Source organism: Solea senegalensis, linkage group LG4, assembly GCF_019176455.1.
Source record: "Solea senegalensis isolate Sse05_10M linkage group LG4, IFAPA_SoseM_1, whole genome shotgun sequence".
NCBI lineage: Eukaryota > Metazoa > Chordata > Actinopteri > Pleuronectiformes > Soleidae > Solea > Solea senegalensis.
This window is the reverse complement of record NC_058024.1, coordinates 26276110-26293954: the sequence shown is the minus strand read 5'-3', so window position 1 is coordinate 26293954 and position 17845 is coordinate 26276110. Positions and strand designations below refer to the sequence as shown.

General features: G+C 38.6%; 1 protein-coding gene across 1 annotated transcript in view; it reads left to right on the top strand.

Moving 5' to 3' along the window:
* Positions 1-7170: 7170 nt before the first annotated feature.
* rad18 (RAD18 E3 ubiquitin protein ligase) overlaps positions 7171-17845 on the top strand; it is a 28989-nt gene continuing 18314 nt past the window's right edge. Inside the window, exons 1-7 of the mRNA XM_044022983.1 lie at positions 7171-7325; positions 7827-7905; positions 9772-9833; positions 9979-10049; positions 14959-15380; positions 15920-16019; positions 17108-17295. Coding sequence (XP_043878918.1) covers positions 7275-7325; positions 7827-7905; positions 9772-9833; positions 9979-10049; positions 14959-15380; positions 15920-16019; positions 17108-17295 — 973 coding nt within the window. The 5' untranslated portion in view covers positions 7171-7274. The remainder of the gene's footprint in view (positions 7326-7826; positions 7906-9771; positions 9834-9978; positions 10050-14958; positions 15381-15919; positions 16020-17107; positions 17296-17845) is intronic.

Here is a 17845-nt window from a genome sequence, read left to right as displayed (position 1 = left end):
TCGCTAAGTATAAAAAGATTAGATTATGTTAAAACAACAGTTGTTGAGCCTCTGTAGAATAAGGACAGATATGTTGCATAAGCTCTCTCTGTGGCTCACATTATTATTAAGAATCATTTCTTTGTGAGAGTCTTGACAAACAACATTATCATACCTTTTTTAAAATGAAACGCCCCCTGAGCACCGCTGACTCACCGTCAATCATTAATTCCCATCATCAGAGTAAAACAACGTAAACAATCATGATTTATTTATTTATTCCGAGTGTCTTCGTCCATATTATGGGAACAATTACCATACATTAGTGAGACGTAATGTGTGATGACAGAAAACCACATCCACTTTTATACATTTACATTCGGTCAGTCGTCAACAACAGTGTCAGTGTGGTGATATCAGGACGATCAAAAACACTTAATCACCCTAATTAAAAGGTAACCAAACATTTACATTAGCTTTTGTACGGAAGAGTATCAAAATAAAATAAAACAGCATGAATTCTGAGATTAAGTGAAAATTCTGGGTTTTTTTTTAGAATTCAGACTTTTTTTTCCTTAGAATTCTGACTCTAGTCTCAGAATTCTGACATTAATCTCAGAATTTTGACTTATTTCCTCAGAATTCTGACTGTAATCTAAGAATTCAGACTTTTCCCCACAGAAATCTGACTTTAATCTTAGAATTCTCACTTTAATCTCAGAACTCTGACTTTAATCTCAGACTTCTCACTCTTTTCCTCAGAATTGACTCTTAGAATCTTAGAATTCAGACTTATTTTCATGGAATTCTGACCTTTTTTTTCTTCAGAATTCTGACTTTAATCTCAGAATTCAGACTTTAATTTTAGAACTCTTGCTGTTTTTTTTATTTTGTTTTTCTTACCCTAATGCACTTCCATACTTTTGCATGATGGAAAACTTCATTTAAATCTTACCATAGTCTGATTATTTGCTTAATTTCAGTAACGTCAGTGAAACACTTCAGGTTGAGGGAAAGCTCGACCAAATCAAGACGTCAAGACGTCGCCACAAGGAAAGAAACTTTGAAAAGACGAGAACATTTTTCCACATTTTGCCTGAATCAATATGTCACACAGTGATCAGCAGAAATCCCTCAAATCCTCTCATTTCTCCTCATTTTCTGACAAATATGAGATCTGAACATCTGGATTACTGCTGTATTTCTATGAAACAAGCAACATTGTGATTTGCCTTAGTGAGAATAGAGCTGAACACCTACATGTGTGTCAGGTACAAGTCTCGCTGGTCCTTTCATTTTTCTTGCACAAATGTGTTATACGAGCACACAAGGACACACAAATCCATACACGAGCGCACAACAATACACATCACTCCTGACAACAAACACATGAATGTCTCTTAAAGCTCGGGGATCTCAGTGGAACATGTTTGTATTCAGGATGGATGGATGGATGGATGGTTGGATGGATGAATGGATGGACAGCAACAATCACTCTTGTGTTCATTTGTTGTAAAAGAAAAGAAAATGTGCATTAAATAATGCAGTTAGTTAGAGTTAACTTTCACCTCATGGCCCCGACTGTCTCAGTATTGATAACTTCATTGATTCACTATAGTTAATGTATTAACTATTGTCATTTATTCACGTAATAGCCCATTACAGTGAAAACTATAGACATGTAATTGTTGTAACATGACTGCAGGCTTCATAAATACCATACAAGACTTTGTGGAATTCAAGCTCACAGTCGCTGCACTGTAACAACCTACAGATTGTATAAGTGACGCGAGGTAAGAACGAGCCTCATTAGACGGAAATATGCAGGAGATAACGCTGATAGATCAAAGCACAGTGCAGACCTTTGATGCCATGTTTCGGGGCATCGAGGACCACAAAGGTCACGCAGCAGTCGTTCCCAGAGACACACACACACACACACACACACACACACACACACACGTGTGGTTGCTTGTTGAAATTTGCTGTATTTTGTACAGTAGTTGGTTAAGATTGTGTGTACGTTTTAAATAAGATGCATGAACTCATGGTTCACGTCTCCAAATATGTCAGATGCATTAAATGCTGCACACATTTGCTCCTAACACAGTGTGTGAATTGGGTCACAATGGCTTGAATGCGGCTCCTCATAGAAAAAGTTTTTGGAAACATTTGAGTATGAATCTTGCACTTATATCCCAGGGGCCACACGGTTGGTGTAGTGGTTTGCACTCTTGCCTTTGTAGCAAGAAGACCTGCGTTCAATCCCCGGTTAGAACAAGGGCCTTTCTGCATGGAGTTTGTGTGTTGGTGTTCTCCGGGTTCTCCGGGTTCTTCCCACAGCCCGAGAACAAGCAACATGAGGATTAGGTCAAATTGGACACTCTAAAATGACTATAGGGTGTGAGAGTGGCGTGGTTGTTTGTCTCTGTATGTGTCCCTGGGATGGATTGACGAATTGTCCAGGGTGTGACACCGTGTTACGTCCCTGGCCTAGGAAACCAGGGGTAACGTGAGTGTGTGTGTGTTTGTGTGTCTTCCACCTCGTCTTTCCAGAAAAAGCCAAAATAATACTGTTCAAACGTGTAGCGGTTTTATTAATCTCCGGAGAGGATCAATGCCAAAATAACAAACCAAAACTTAATCTTACCTGCAAAATAGAAAACCAGAAACCACAAAAAGCTCTTAATTGAAAACAGGAGAAAACAAAGATGAAACAAAGTGGCTTCACACTCCTTCTACCTTTTTGATTCAACTCAAAGATGAACACAGATTGGCACAGTGAAGTGGTAGAAAATGGATGGATGGATGTTACATCACAGGAGTTAAGTTCACATGCTACACTTCATGCTACAGTCTCCTCTTTTTTTGTCTCATGGTGTGTGTACAGTAGCATGTTCCCATTACACCATTCTGGCTCTACCTTCTGCATTATCTGTCTGTATCAGGGGTCTGATGATTTGGTTTCTATCATGGACAATGTAAAATGAAGGTATGATCAATAATATTATGTCCTTTCATCACTAGATGTACAAGAAGAGATTGACGTGATCCACTGGAACGATGCTCGTGCTAAAAAAAGACAATAAATACAGGGTTTAAGTTACTTCAATATAAACGGTTAATGAGAATGTACATAACTCCATCATATACGTCTGCTAACATTCCGGATGTTAATGTTTGGATGAGAAATGTACTTTATTTCACTGTCTATGGGAATGTCCAAAGATTGGAGACTTCTGGAAGGATGTTGTAAAATGTCTGTCAGCGATGTTTAATCCCTTGAAAACACTGCAGGTAATCTGTAAAAGTTACAAAGTCTGTCTGTCGTTTAATAATTGCCTGTCAAGAGTTAATCATGACCTCTGTCACTGAGCTTGACAAAAGCATCAAGAAATAATCAATGACGTTCTGATTAATGGTGCAAGAGAAAAAGAGTCAGCTCCGGGTTCATCTGAACAATTTTACGAGTACATTTCATATCATTCCTATCAAGACTGTGTTCTATCGATGCCTTAAAAAAAGGAAGAAATATCAACTCGATGACAAGGTTAGTCTCACAATATTTCATAAAACACACACACACACACACACACACAGTGTACCGCTGATAATCTTTAAACACACAGATTCAGTAACACAACTCTGCACTCACATGAGCATTTAGAGAATTCCACATTGAAACAGATCCAGCACAAAATACCTGCTGAGGGGATTTAATCCTCACCATAATTCAGAGTCTCACAGGCATTCCGTGCATCATGTCATCTCGTTAATAGAAGCATATCATTTCTGCTTGGCTGAGCGTCCTGTAATTAAACACTCGTACTTTCCAAACCCATGGATGCTGGAAGAGTAGAGCGCTCGGTCCATCTCCAGCCGAGATCCTCTCATATTACAGTTTTTCTCAGTCGCTTTGGTGCTTTTCTCACATCACTATTAACATTTGCACAGCAGTTCGTGCATTTCTCAAAACAAGTAGTGCAAACTGCAAAACCTAGTGGATAACCTGCAAAAGCACGTTGACACCATCGTTTATGAACAAGATCAAGTTTTCATTATAACACTTTATTCTCTCAGTGTTTTCCAATAAAAAGGGTTAAACCCTGAAAATGCTCAAGACAGCACTATACACTACTTGTACAGTCATTGGAAAACTACAGTAAAGTTACACATTGCTGTAGTTAGGGGAGTAAGTGAGTACAAGACACTGAATATGTACGTTTCACATATTTACTGTATATGGTCTGTGCAATTCTCCAGCATTGGGCAAAAGAAAAATACACTACAGTCGCTTATTTAGAACAAACATAAGAAACAAACGTGAACAGTATAACAGTACATATTGTAACTGAACATAAGTATATATATGCATATACACCTCCTCGACTTCACATGAGAGCAATTGTTCAATTTAGGAGACATTTCCAGGAAAAAAGCAGCAGAGAATTGTGTGAAAGCAGCTGATACGTGTCCATGTTCATTCTGATCTGAGAAAAGCACCAAAGTGACTGAGAAGCACTGTAAGCAGACTTTGTGCGAGACGTCCGTTCTACATGGACGTGTCACTTTATGCTTCTGGGATGTAATTTCTGTTGTCAGTGGATCAAAGATGATTGTGTTAGGTGTTCTCCGGCTTCTTCCCACAGTCCAAAACATACAATAAATTGACCGTAGGTGTGAGTGTGAGAGTGACTGGTTTGTCTCGATATGTGTCCCTGTGATGGACATCTGTCCAGGGTGTGACCCCACCCATCGCCCTATGTCAGCTGAGATTGGCACAGCGACCGCCGCGAGTCTCCTGTGCAAGATAAAGTGGTAGAAAATGGATGTATGGATGATGTATGGATGGAAAAATATCATACAGAAGTGACAGCTTTTGTGACATTTCTGTGATAAATGCCAAACAAACGTGGTCTCGTCCTGCTCCGGGCGAAACCTTGTCTCCATGTTGCACGGCAATGCAGTGCAGCAGCATGTAGAGACAGAGAGAGAGAGTCATTAATGCTTGGGAAACAAATGATTGAACAGGCCAGAGGCTCTGGGGGTGGCATTGTCCAAACCACCAGGAAAAAAAATCTAATTATCCCACAAAATGCCTCTAGACATTCACGTGAGTGAATAATCACATTCAAGCAGACATGTGACGTGGTCCAACACAAACACATTTGCATGTATTATTGACTTGACTTGACTTCCGAGGCTACTTCTACGGTTTATGAATGCTCATAGAGAATAGGTATGCGTCCTTATCGTTGTTAAAAATGATAAATCTAAGGATAAATCTCTTATGTAACTGAATACTTCAACTGAGTGTCTCCTCGCTGGGTGAATATCTAATTCCTGCCCTTCATCCCACACTGGCTCGAAGGTCTTCCAATGCACAGACTAATCTATTTTTAATTAAGTTATCTATGTTTAAATAGGCACTGGTTTGTTTTCATTAATAATATTAATCACATTTTGATTAACACAAGCTTTTTAAAACGCTATTATAAACACAAATGCTTATGTTCCCTCGGTTGGTGCTTAAAACTTAAATGAAAACACTGCATGTCAATGATGTTCAGGTTATATTGGTGGCCAGTCTTACTCCAACAGGCTGAGAATTCTCCTTTCACTGGCAGCGTAAGATCTGCACACAGTGAACTCAACAACAACAGTCAACTCTACAGTACAGAGCCGTGAAGCACTCAGTGGCTCTTTAATGACACATGAACAGTGATGTTGAGGACTGTAATTGCCACAGGCCACGAGCTGTCAGCCGGCACACGTCAGCTCTTTGGAAATCAAATGAAATCAGAAATGTCTCTGCACAGATGCAGCATCTTACTTCAGTGTGATCATTTCATCTCTGCTCTCATTACTGTCACATGTGCTTTGTACTCTTGTCCATACAGGCCCCACTTTATGTTACGTTGAAACTAATGTTGACTGAAAGAAGCAGCTTTTCCCTCCGATCAAGAAAAATACAAATTGACAGTAAAACTGCATCATTAGCAGAAGCCATTTCACCATGTACAGTATGTCATGCAAGGACACTGAAGTAAAGAACCAGCAACGTTTTAACATCATGTAAAATGCAACAACCACGGCACACACTCACTTTCTGATCATTTATAATAAGTTGCTCTGTGAAATCTGTCGTACTTCAAACTTTGTCTTTACCACAAGAAAAGAACAGTTCTGCAAGGTTTGCCTGATATTAGTGAGTCATTGTCAAAGTCATTGAGTGTAATTGAATTTTATGACGGTGTCTCTTCATACAATAAAAGTCTCTTACGTAGAATTATGTGCTATTAACAAAATAGAGCATGTGGATGCCTGACTGCAATCAGAGTAATATGAGACACTTTAGCCACTTTTAAAACCAACTTTTTTAAGCTCTCATTTTCCTTTTTTGTGGGTAGGTGTGGCCAAAACCTGGCATCTCTTCACCTGAACCCAGGTGAATCAGAAGCAGGTATCAAGAAACTGCTGTACAGCAGACGTGTGCTTACAATTTGATCATCTGTTCACTTTTTGCACATTTCACCTGCAATAACCTTTCTTGTTTTCTGTTCTGTTCATTCGTATTTTAATGTTTGCTGAGAGTCTCGGGAGGAAATTTTGTTATGCTTGCATAATGACAATAAAGAATCTTGAATCTTGAATCTTGAATCTTGAATCTTTTTCCAGTTTGATAAACATTTTTTATTATTCCACTTTGGCCTAAATGTGGAGATATTCTGTATGTAAGTCTACCATTAATAACTACAACTTAAACAAGTCAAACCCACTATTTTCCAATGGTCAACGTGGGACTAGTTATAGTACAATGTGCCCTTCAAGTGACCCTTGGGCAAAATAAAGTTTTCTGAATCTGAATCATTGTTATGCTTAAAATGACCACAGAATCACTCTATCAAGTCAAATTGAAAAGTTAAGATCTATCTATCTATCTATCTATCTATCTATCTATCTATCTTTTTTAAAATAAACTTTATTTCTTTATTTGAAACAGTCCAAACACTGACAAAGACAAACCACGTACAATCAGCAAAGTATTTCAAAAACACAAACTAAAGATAGACATCTTTTCATTTCGTACAGCCGCTATCTATTTTTAACAAACTTTATTGATAGCAAATATACAGATCAGCAGCTCAGCTAGTTAGCTACGTCAGCGGAAGTCGTCAGTGACATAACATCCGTTATCGTCTCGAGCGGGAATACACCGTAGACTTCAGAACCACAAAGAAAAAGCTTCGGGATTTTGTAACAAAGCAAAGCGGCTTTTTTTTTGATGAGTAGACATGACCTTTCAGAATGAAGCGGATTTACCACCTGGCCTTGAGTGTCTGAAAGTAAGCTTTGTGTTATGCTAACGAACTGACTGAAATCCAGTGGAGTTACGTGTCTGTTGTTGCTAATGTAGTAGCTGCTCGTTCACGTAACACTGTTAAACCAAACATACACATTATAAGTCATGTGACCTCGACTCATTTTATTAACTTATATTAAATTGCTTCTCATTGTTGAGCGAGTGCACAACAGTTTGAGAGGAGAAAGGAAAGAGAAGACGTTGTGTTTATGTAACATGCAACGTCTTCTTGAGTGGAACGAGTGTAGTACAGACATTTATTAGACTCATTTTTCATTTGTCAAATATTGTTCCACTACTATGAATATTCTAAAAACATGTCAGTCAGCTCAGTTTAACTGGAACATTGCTGTGTTCCAACCTAACGTGCTTTTAATAGACGTATTTAATAGAAAACATTTCATGTTTTGTTTAAATAGTTGACACTTGTTTATTGAAAATGTGATAAGTGACTCCTGTGGTTTTTTTTTTCTCTCACCTACAGAATGTGGACAATCTGCTTCGGTGCCCAATCTGCTTCGATCACCTGGACATTTCAATGATGACAAAATGCTCTCACAACTGTAAGTAACAATACTAATCGCACTAAGTAGTCCAATGAAAAGTAGACACAGTTATGCAGACAAGTAAGACAATTGTACAATTAAAATGTAGCCTTTTTTTAAAAAAAAAGACTGCCTTGTCAGAATTATTTGTCTCCTGAATTTCTAGCACATGATTCAGAATATCCTGAGAAATAAAACAACCAAAAGCAAAAGAGAATAACAATAATAATGATAACAATAATATATAGTTTGTCTCTATGTTGCCCTGCGATAGACTGGCAAACTGTTCAGCCGGGGTGTGACCCCGCCTATTGCCCTATGTGAGCTGAGACTGGCACAGCTCCTCCCGCGACCCTCATGTGGAGGATTAAGCGGTAAAAATGGTTCTTCAGTTTCGTCCCACGGTCCAAGAACTTGCAAAGGTTAATTGGACACAAGTTGACCATAGATGAGAGTGAATAGTTATAGACTATAGTCATAGTCTCTGTGTGATGGACTGATGACCTGTCTAGGGTATACCTTTCCTTTTGCCCTGTCAACTGGGATTGGCTCCACAGGCCGCATGACCCTCATGGGGAGGACTGAGTGATAGAAAATGACTGCAGACTCATGCCAATCCATCCATCCATCCATCTTCTACTGCTTTATCCTCCACATGAGGGTCACGCAGGGAGCTGTGCCAGGCTCGGCTGACATAGGGCGATAGGCGGGGTATACCCAGTTCACAGGGACACATACATAGACAATTTACCTAATCCCCATATTGCATGTTTTTTGGCTGTGGGAGGAAGCCGGAGAACAATGGAGCACACACGCAGAAAGGCCCATGTTCTCACGACCCTCATGTAGAGGATTTTAATCCATTCATTGGTTTCAGGACCCGACGCAGCAAAAGAACCCTCACATCATGATCATGACTTTTGGGCTTCACTTCATCACAATTTGGCATTCTATAAATAAATAAATACATAATAAGCTCGACTTCACTTTAATCACTACATAGAATACTTTATATATGTATACTTTCTGAATTCTATACTTTTGGGGCTGCCATTCATAGTAGTAGTAGTAGTTTTGAAATTCTCTTTTATAAATGCAAAGTATGATGGCTTGTTTGGTTATAAATTGAATTTTTTAACTCTATTGACGTGATTCCATCAAGTGATACAGTTTGGCTCAGTTCACTACTTCCAAAGTGTATTTTTTGGAAGTAAATGAAATTACCTGAGTAAGAGACTAGTACAGACCCTCTGATTCAAGATCCTGCCGCTGTCTCCATGATAACATTTGAGTTCAGTACTGAAGTTGAATCAGATTAATCTCAAATGGATGCAAATTTTCTAGAGCTGAAACAATTAATCGATTATTAAGCGATTACTAAATTAATCGACAAATATTTTGATAATCGATTAATCGGTTTGAAGCTTTTTTCATGATTAAAACAAGATTCCCGATTGTTTATGCTTCTTAAATGTGAGTATTTTCTTCATTTCTTTGCTCTGGATAACAAAAAATCATTTCAAGTGAATCATTTTGGTTTGTGGACAAAACAAGACATTTGACAACATCATCATTTCCAGGTTTTGGTCAAACACCGATCAACATTTTTAAGGTTTTTGATATTTTATGGACCAAACGATTAATCGAGAAAACAATCGACAGATTAATCGATTATGAAAATAATTGTTAGTTGCAGCTGTAAAATTTTCATTTGTCAATTCTGAGCATAGATGTAGCTGCTCTTTGTGTTGTGCTGTATATGAGAGCACCAGAGAGATGAAATGCTAGTGGGAGAATTGTTTTAAAATGAAATTCATATAGAAATCAACAGCTTTGAACTTCTTGTTCAACACATTTAATTGCTTTTCTATTTCCTTTTTACAGTTTGCTCTTTATGCATCAGAAAATTTCTGTCCTACAAGTTACTGTGTCCAGTTTGCAACTCGGTAAGTGAATTATGAACGTGACTTTAGTCCATAACGACACTGCCGGTTTTTATTTGCATACTCATTAGGGGCCATAACCTCAATAAGTTGGCACACCCTCTGCAATTAACCTGTTTGATTAAATATTGCTTCTTCCTTTCCACAGGAATTGACAGAACAAGATCTAAGGAACAACCGCGTATTGGACGAACTGGTCGCAAACTTTCAAGCTGCAAGGTAAATGTACAACACAATGTATTTTGTTACTGGTGAAGTCAGAAAATGTCTGATAAGTATTAGGCCCCTCTGTGCAAATTGAGTGCACATTGCACATCACCTGTCGCTCTTTTTCACTTATTGCAATTATCTGGCTAAATAATAAAAATGGAAAATATATATAAATAGAAATATGGTGCAGAATTGCACACATACAAGGAATAAAATGCTGCTTTTGATTCAGGGTGCTGCAGTCGGAGTAAGCTGTAAAACATTTGGTCAATATTGCCCTTATTTGTACTCATAAACAAGCCGGCAAGCAAAGGTATGTTAAGGTGTGGTATCACTGAGATCCCTCGCTTTATTGGCTCTGTTACTTATCAAGTGCTAATAAGGGATTAAGACTATTTTAAAAACCTTTTTTTTCCCATTTTTATTATGTGTGCTTTTAATTATTTTGCTTGTACAGTTAAGACTCAAAGCATAGTGGAAATGGCAACTCAGGAAATAAGACACAATCCCTTAAAGAGCCCTGTAGCATGCAAGCAACAGTGGCGTACCACCACCCGAGCACCTGTCCCCCGCGTATCACTGTATCATCAGGTTTTCTAAGAACTGAAGACAAAAATGACTGCGAGAGTGACTTAACAATAACAATCCCATTGTTATTGTCAGGATTACGTGACGTCCACAAGGCAAACCATTTCAGTTTGTTTCAATTTAGCAGACACGTAATAATTATCCTCTAGTAATCTGACTCGGATTTATGGATTTTGTGTAAATAAAATGGGGATTGAATTGAAGGTTTTCCGTATATTGCTCTCATGTGACTGTGGAGGAGCTTTAGGGCTGATATTTTTCATTACAGTAGGATGGAGATGGCAGTTTCCAGAGGAAATTTCTTTGTACTGTACTCAAAGTTCAAGTTTTGCTTTAGTGACATTTATCACAATGAAGGAAAATCACTCTCTCGTATTGATTATCCTGTTAACAGTAGCACTTGCGACGTGGATGGAGCGACATATACAGCCGTGATCGCTTGCCGTGTCTCGAGCCTGATAGATGTTAAGCCTTTTTGACATTAAAGTAAACGAGTGTACCCAGCATTTGCGAAACAGGGTGAACCCACGTATAAAAAGGCAATTAACTCCATTCCCATTGCCAGTGGTTGATCTTCTCTGTAGAGTGCTATTCCCCCACCTCTGCTTCTTCTAGCGGAGTCACAGTGAGTTGTGTGAACACCGTGGATCTTGATGATGATGATGATGATGATGATGGTGCCGCAGTGTTCACTGTTTTGTTTTATTTTAATTCAGTCAAGTGTGTCCTAAGTTGGGAAAAGAAGGTTCGCTCCAAACATTTATGGCTAACAGCAACAGGGTGCATGTGCATTTTGCAAATTTAACACAAATTTTTTTGCACCATGTTTTGCTTATGGTTTGGTCAGAATAAACCAGTTCATTTAAAATCTGTGATAAGTAGGGCTGAAACAATTACTCAATTAATCCATTACTAAATGAATCGACAACAAAACAATCGATTATTCGGTTATTATTAGCTTTTCTGATTTTTCAGCTTCTTAAATGTGAACATTTCTGGTTTCTTTGCTTCATATCACAAAGAATCCATTAAAACGGAATCATTTTGGTTTGTGGATTTCATTACATGTCATTTAGCAGACGGTTTTATCCAAAGCGACAAGGGAATTGAGTACAACCTGCCTGGGGTAGAGTTGAACTTGCGACCATGAAGTCTTTGCACACAGGGTCTTAACCACTGAGCCACTCCACCCCAAACAAGACATTTGAGAACATTTCCACGTTTTAAAAACATCGATCAAGATTTTTCAACATTTTTTGTCATTTTCTGGACCAAACAAGTACTCGATAAATCGAGAGAATAATCGACCGATTAATCGATTATGAAAATAATCAATAGTTCCAGCCATAATGGTAAGCATCATTTAACAGAACAGAGTTCATTCACACAGACCACTCAAAACTCTGTTTGCTGTTTATCTGGTGACATTTATTTTAAATACTTTATCTTTATACAGTCAGTACAAAACCATATCATGTCTGATGGTGATTTATATAGCGCTTTTCTAGTCTTGATGGCCACTCAAAGCTGCTTTACACTACGGTTTTGTCATTCACCCACATTTTTCCATTTAAAAGATAACTCGATCTCCCACTGATCCTCTGTATATGAGCGTCTGCCAACCATGCCTCCTCAGTCACTGTATAACAAGTATTTTACTCCTTATATCAGAAATAATCACCAGGTAACCAGAGTTTTGAGCGGTCTGTGTGAAAGTTGACAAACAAATCTACTGAATGAACTCTGTTTATTGATGTTTTTCTGTTCGTTAGAGACTATTGTGCTTGAAAACCAAACAAAGCCTTCAAATCAAATCTGAATTGCTTCTTCAGTGTCTGGGTGAATGTTGATATAATGTCAGACGCGAGGTCAACTTCAAACCGAGACCTCGTGATTGCCATCACTGTTGTAAATAGCAGCTGCTTCTGCCTCTGTCTTTTAATTTCCTGTTGTCTACCAGTGTGTGTGTGTGTGTGTGTGTGTGTGGAAAAAAAATTGGGATTCATAAAGTGTTGTTATGTTACAATAGACTTGTACCAAACAGTTTTAGTTTTATGAGTTCCTTTGTGTGAAATTAAAATGAAACGGTGTTTATAGACTTCATAGCACAGTGATTACATTGCACTCGTGGGTAATTTATTCAAACAGAGACTTAAACTGTGTAAATGAACTGCATAGTGTTGGTTCATCTTTTGGTTGCTAGTACGGCCGTAGACCTCGGGTGTCAAAACATCCCGGTTCATTCTCTCATAATGTCCTTAAATGGTTTATGTCATTTTGTAAAATGTAACTTTTAAAGGCCCAGCGGGTTCGCGCTTTTACCTAATACGGGTATTAGGTAAAATTGGACACTCTAAATTGACCGTAAGAGTCAGTGACAGAGTTGATGGTTGTTTTTGTGTATGGACAGTTCGTCAGTCCATTGCACACCTTGCGATGGACTGATGAAATGTCCAGGGTGTGACCCCGCCTATCACCCTGTGCCAGCTGAGATTGGCACAGCTCCCCCCGTTTATGTGAAGGATAAAGCGATAGAAAATGGATGTACGGATGTACTTTTAAAGGGTCACCTCACCTACGTTCTTTTTCTGGTGTCGTGCCTCATTTGTTAATGTGTAAAAACGTCGGCTTGTAGTCGACGCGAACGTCTATTCCACTTGAATTCTTCTACAAACTCCCAAGAAACACCAGGTCCATTAATTATGAATGGTGCGACTCTCCTTCCTGCTGCTGAATAATGCATTGTGGATACAGTCGGATTGAACAGTTGTTTGTGTTTGGAAAAATCACATCCTTTTCCTCTGAAACTGCCTTTCATGTCGTGCCAGCCAATCTACATTTACAATTCAACTTGTGAAGAATGAGCCTGAAATTGATTCTTAGTCTTTTCTGTGACTCTTTCTTTGTTATAATGTCTTTTAGGTGACAAATATGCCACACTGTTGCCATATTGTAATTGTTTTTAAACTAATTATTTACCAAGTGTAGTTTACTTAATGTACTAAATATGTACAGCACCTGATGTGTTTATTCAGCCGGTGTATCGATGGCAACTGCCAGTCAACTACAGAAGCATTTAGACATTTAGGCATTTAGAAGTGGTGGACCAAAATAGGTTTCCTCAAATGAAGCGGAAAATATTCCAGCTAATAAGAATGTATTTGTGTTAGAGGTCAGCCGATATGGGTTCTTCTCTGGCTGCTGATGCAAATCTTTGGAAATCCTTGCAGCAGATGGATGATCTATGATAACATTATTTTGTCCATGATTTTGGATGAATTTCTTTCTTTCCTCCATCTGCTTTATAGTTTAAATAGTTTATTAGTTTAATAAAAATGCATCTATCCAGTCTTTATTTTAAGTAAAAATATGATGTATAGAGGAAATATGAAATTTGTGTAATACTGTAGGTAACGACCAAATCCGCACTCGCTGAGAACGTGTGCGTATATTTGCTCTAATGGCGGCGACAATAAGCACAAATAAGTTTTAAATATGGAAAGGAGAACATCACACACCTCATTTGTTCCATTTTATTACCAACTAATGGCCTTGCAGCAGTTTGTTTGCCCTCCACATTTCCTAGATTGCAGCCAAAGCATTTACTTTTTTTTCCTCATTCAGTAGAAGACGAGCGTAATAAATGAGCAGGTGCATTTTAATGCCAACGCGCTCGATTTACTCTGCGCTGTATTTGTTGGCACATGATAGTCTTCTCTTTTTAGTGGCCTCAATGTGTTTTTATTACAAGGAAGTTTGATCTGTTCACTTAATACACTGCTTGTACGTAGACATCTCTGTTGTTGATCACTTTTTTTTACATAGATTTTTTAAATATACATGTTTTATGCAACTCTGTGTGTGTATATATATGTATGTATGTATGTATATATACATACATATATACGTGTGTGTGTATGTATGTATGTATATGTATATATATATATATATATATATATATATACATATACATATACATACATACATACACACATATCCATATCCATATCTCCATACATACATACAGTACATACACACACATCCGGAACAATTTCTCCGGGTGCTCCAGCTCCTCCCACAGTCCAAAAACATGCAATATGGGGATTAGGTAAATTGCACACTATTAATTGGCTGTAGGATGTGAGTGTGAAAGTGAATGGTTGTTTGTCTCTATGTGGCCCTGTGATGGACTGGCAACACTCATGTGGAGGATTAAGCCGTAGAAAATATATAAATCAAGAATAAATGACTGCGTAGATGTGAGATTCATACGCTGAGAACAGTGTTTCATTCACAACTTCTTTTCCCCTCCCCTCTCTTCTCTTTGAAGGCTGCGGCTGTCAAAAGTACACTTTGACTCTCCTCCAATATCGCCTAAAACCCCGGCTTCAGCTGTTAAATGTAAAACACCCAGAGCCAAGGGCCAGAAGTGTAGCACCTCCAATCTGAGTCACTTTTTCCAGAAGAGGACCAAAACATCGCCCACTTCAGAAAACCAACAAGACGGATCCGTCTCTCAGTGCTCGGAGCAGGGAAAAATGAGGACTGCACGCACCTGTGGTGCAAATGGCTCTGACCTACATTTAGCAAATACTTCAGTTCCAGTGGCTGTGAAGGAAGAGCCGACGGATGTGCAGGTCCAGGGGCTGATGTCAGTCAAACGGGAGGACGCGGTCTTGTGTAGTATCAGCACGGGGGTCGAGATGCCACATTCTTCAGCGCCGTCCCATGATGTAAAGTCTGTAATCAAAGGTGAAAATGTTCTCCTCGTACACCTCATCACCCAGCATGAGCCGTCCTCCATCCAAATGAATATTTAAATCACAGCATCGAGCTCCTTAGGCACTTTAACGTGACGCATGAAGCGGTGCTAGTGAGTAGAAGTTGAGTTTAAATTTTAAATATTCAACACCTTACACAAAATGTATTGCACCTACAGGGGTTTTGCTGTTTTCAATCCATCTTCTCATCCCCACTAGTGAGGACCATTTCTCAAAGAACAAATCATGAAATTGGCTATGATAAATCCAATACATGGACTAAAACACATCAGGGTGTCTTCTTCAAACATGTTTTTTGTGTGTGTGGTGATGGAGCTGTGAACAGAGCACGAGAAACTTGTAGGCACACTTGAGATGTTTCCTCGTCATATGAAGTGATTCTCTTGATTTGTCTGATTCCCTGATTTGGTGCAGCCAAGGGGAGTTTGATTGTGGTGTGTATTTTGTACCTGCTTGACCACATCTTTGGAAGAAGCGGCTGATCATGTCTTCTTGTGTGATATTCTGCAGTGGAGTGCCCCGTGTGTTCGGTGGGTGTGTCACAGCAGTTTATCAACAAGCATCTGGACACTTGTCTCTCCAGCGGAGAGAAGAAAGAAAGCTTGAGAAGGTAAACAAAAAGCACATTGTGAATTGCGTGACTGTTTGGAAATAGAACTCCTGACATTTGTATTGTCCAATTCCTACTGTGTCTAAATATTCTGTGTCAATGTTTCTATATTTTTAAGGTTAGGTAAGGTTATTAAAGTGATATACACATATATTAGGCATATTGTAATTATTCACTTCATTCTTTTGGTGGACAGACGTTTGGGTTTTGGTGCCTTGTTTGTCTTGGCTTCAAGGAAAAAAAAAGTTTGGGAACCACTGCATTAAGAAATGTCCAATGCCACCTTTTGAACCAAAACACTCTATTAGGAACCAACATTCAACCTTGCATTAGGAGGGTTAGAGGGAATCACATCTCTGGGTGTGTAACGGAGTGTATTTGCATTGAGAACCCGCCGATGTAGGTGCATCTGATGAGTAGGGCAACACTTTCTGCCTGTAGTTTTTGAATTGCCATGAGAAATCTGTCTCGCGGCTCCAGCTCTGTGGCCTTGCTGCATGCTGACGGAGTCACGGACGACACTCGCGTGAAAAACTGTCTCAAAGTTTGGTCGCATTCTGGAGCCTTGTTTGTGGCATGAACCTGGACATCAAACTTGTTTTTGTTGGATAACACAATTTTTTATCAAGCCATAATCAGCCAATGTTTCTTTTAAATGTCTGAAAGCCTATAATTATGCAATTGTAGTTATTACTGGATCTTTTTTGCGTTTGTATTCAACCTGGATACAAATCTTTCTGTGACATAATTTGAGTTCATTGTGGCCTCTGAAATTTGGTTTTACGAGGATGATTAATCGCTCATGTAAAATTATGATGTTGTGCTTTGAGAGGGCATATTTGCTCAACAGTGTAAAACACAATCTGGAGCAGATCTCAATGTCATAATGATGAATTGCAGATGTTTTAATACCCTTAAATGTAGCCAGCCTGCACAAAGGAGCGTATTGATATGAAAGACAAAACGCACAACGGTGACATTCACGTTGTTCTTCTCCGAACCACGACAATGTGTTACCATTAAGCACATGATTGCATCTATCAGACGAACTACTGTGATAAACTATTAACTTGTCTTGTCTGTTGCAGCTCCCTTAGTAAGGCGAGGCGTCCCATGAGCAAACTGGTCTACAACCTACTCTCCACGGTGGAGCTGAAGCGGAGGCTGAAGGAGAGCTACCTCTCGGTGCAGGGTTCTCGAGATCAGATGATCAAAAGACACAAGGAGTTTGTCCACATATACAATGCTCAGTGTGATTCTCTAAACCCTAAATCAGGTAAGCATATTTTAGTCTATTATACTATAAGTTGAGTTAATTATTTTCATATCCAGGATATGATTACATGGACAAATGTTCACATAAGCCTGGAAATTAACAACCTGTCCATAAAGCACAAGTTATTTTTCCACTCTTCATAAAAAGACATAATACAGTAGGTAATCTATGGACTGACATGTTCATTGTTGTTCTGTTAATGTACACTAGTGCTGCAACTACACAAGTGATGATTCTTTGGATTACTTTCTTGATCAGTCAAGTAATGTCGGGAAATGTTGGAAAAATGTCGATCAATGTCTCGTTTTGTCCACAAATCAAAATTAATCAGTTTGGATGATTTATTTGTTATGTGGAGCAAAAAACCCCAGAAAATATTCAAACCAATTAATAAGTTATCAAAGTGGTTGATCATTAATTAAGTAATCATTTAATAATGGATTAATTGAATAACCATTGCAAACCTAACATACATATATGGTCATTCAGAACCTCAGTGTGTTTGAGAGCAGATTTATTTACTTATTCATAAATGATTCTGTCCTTCGTC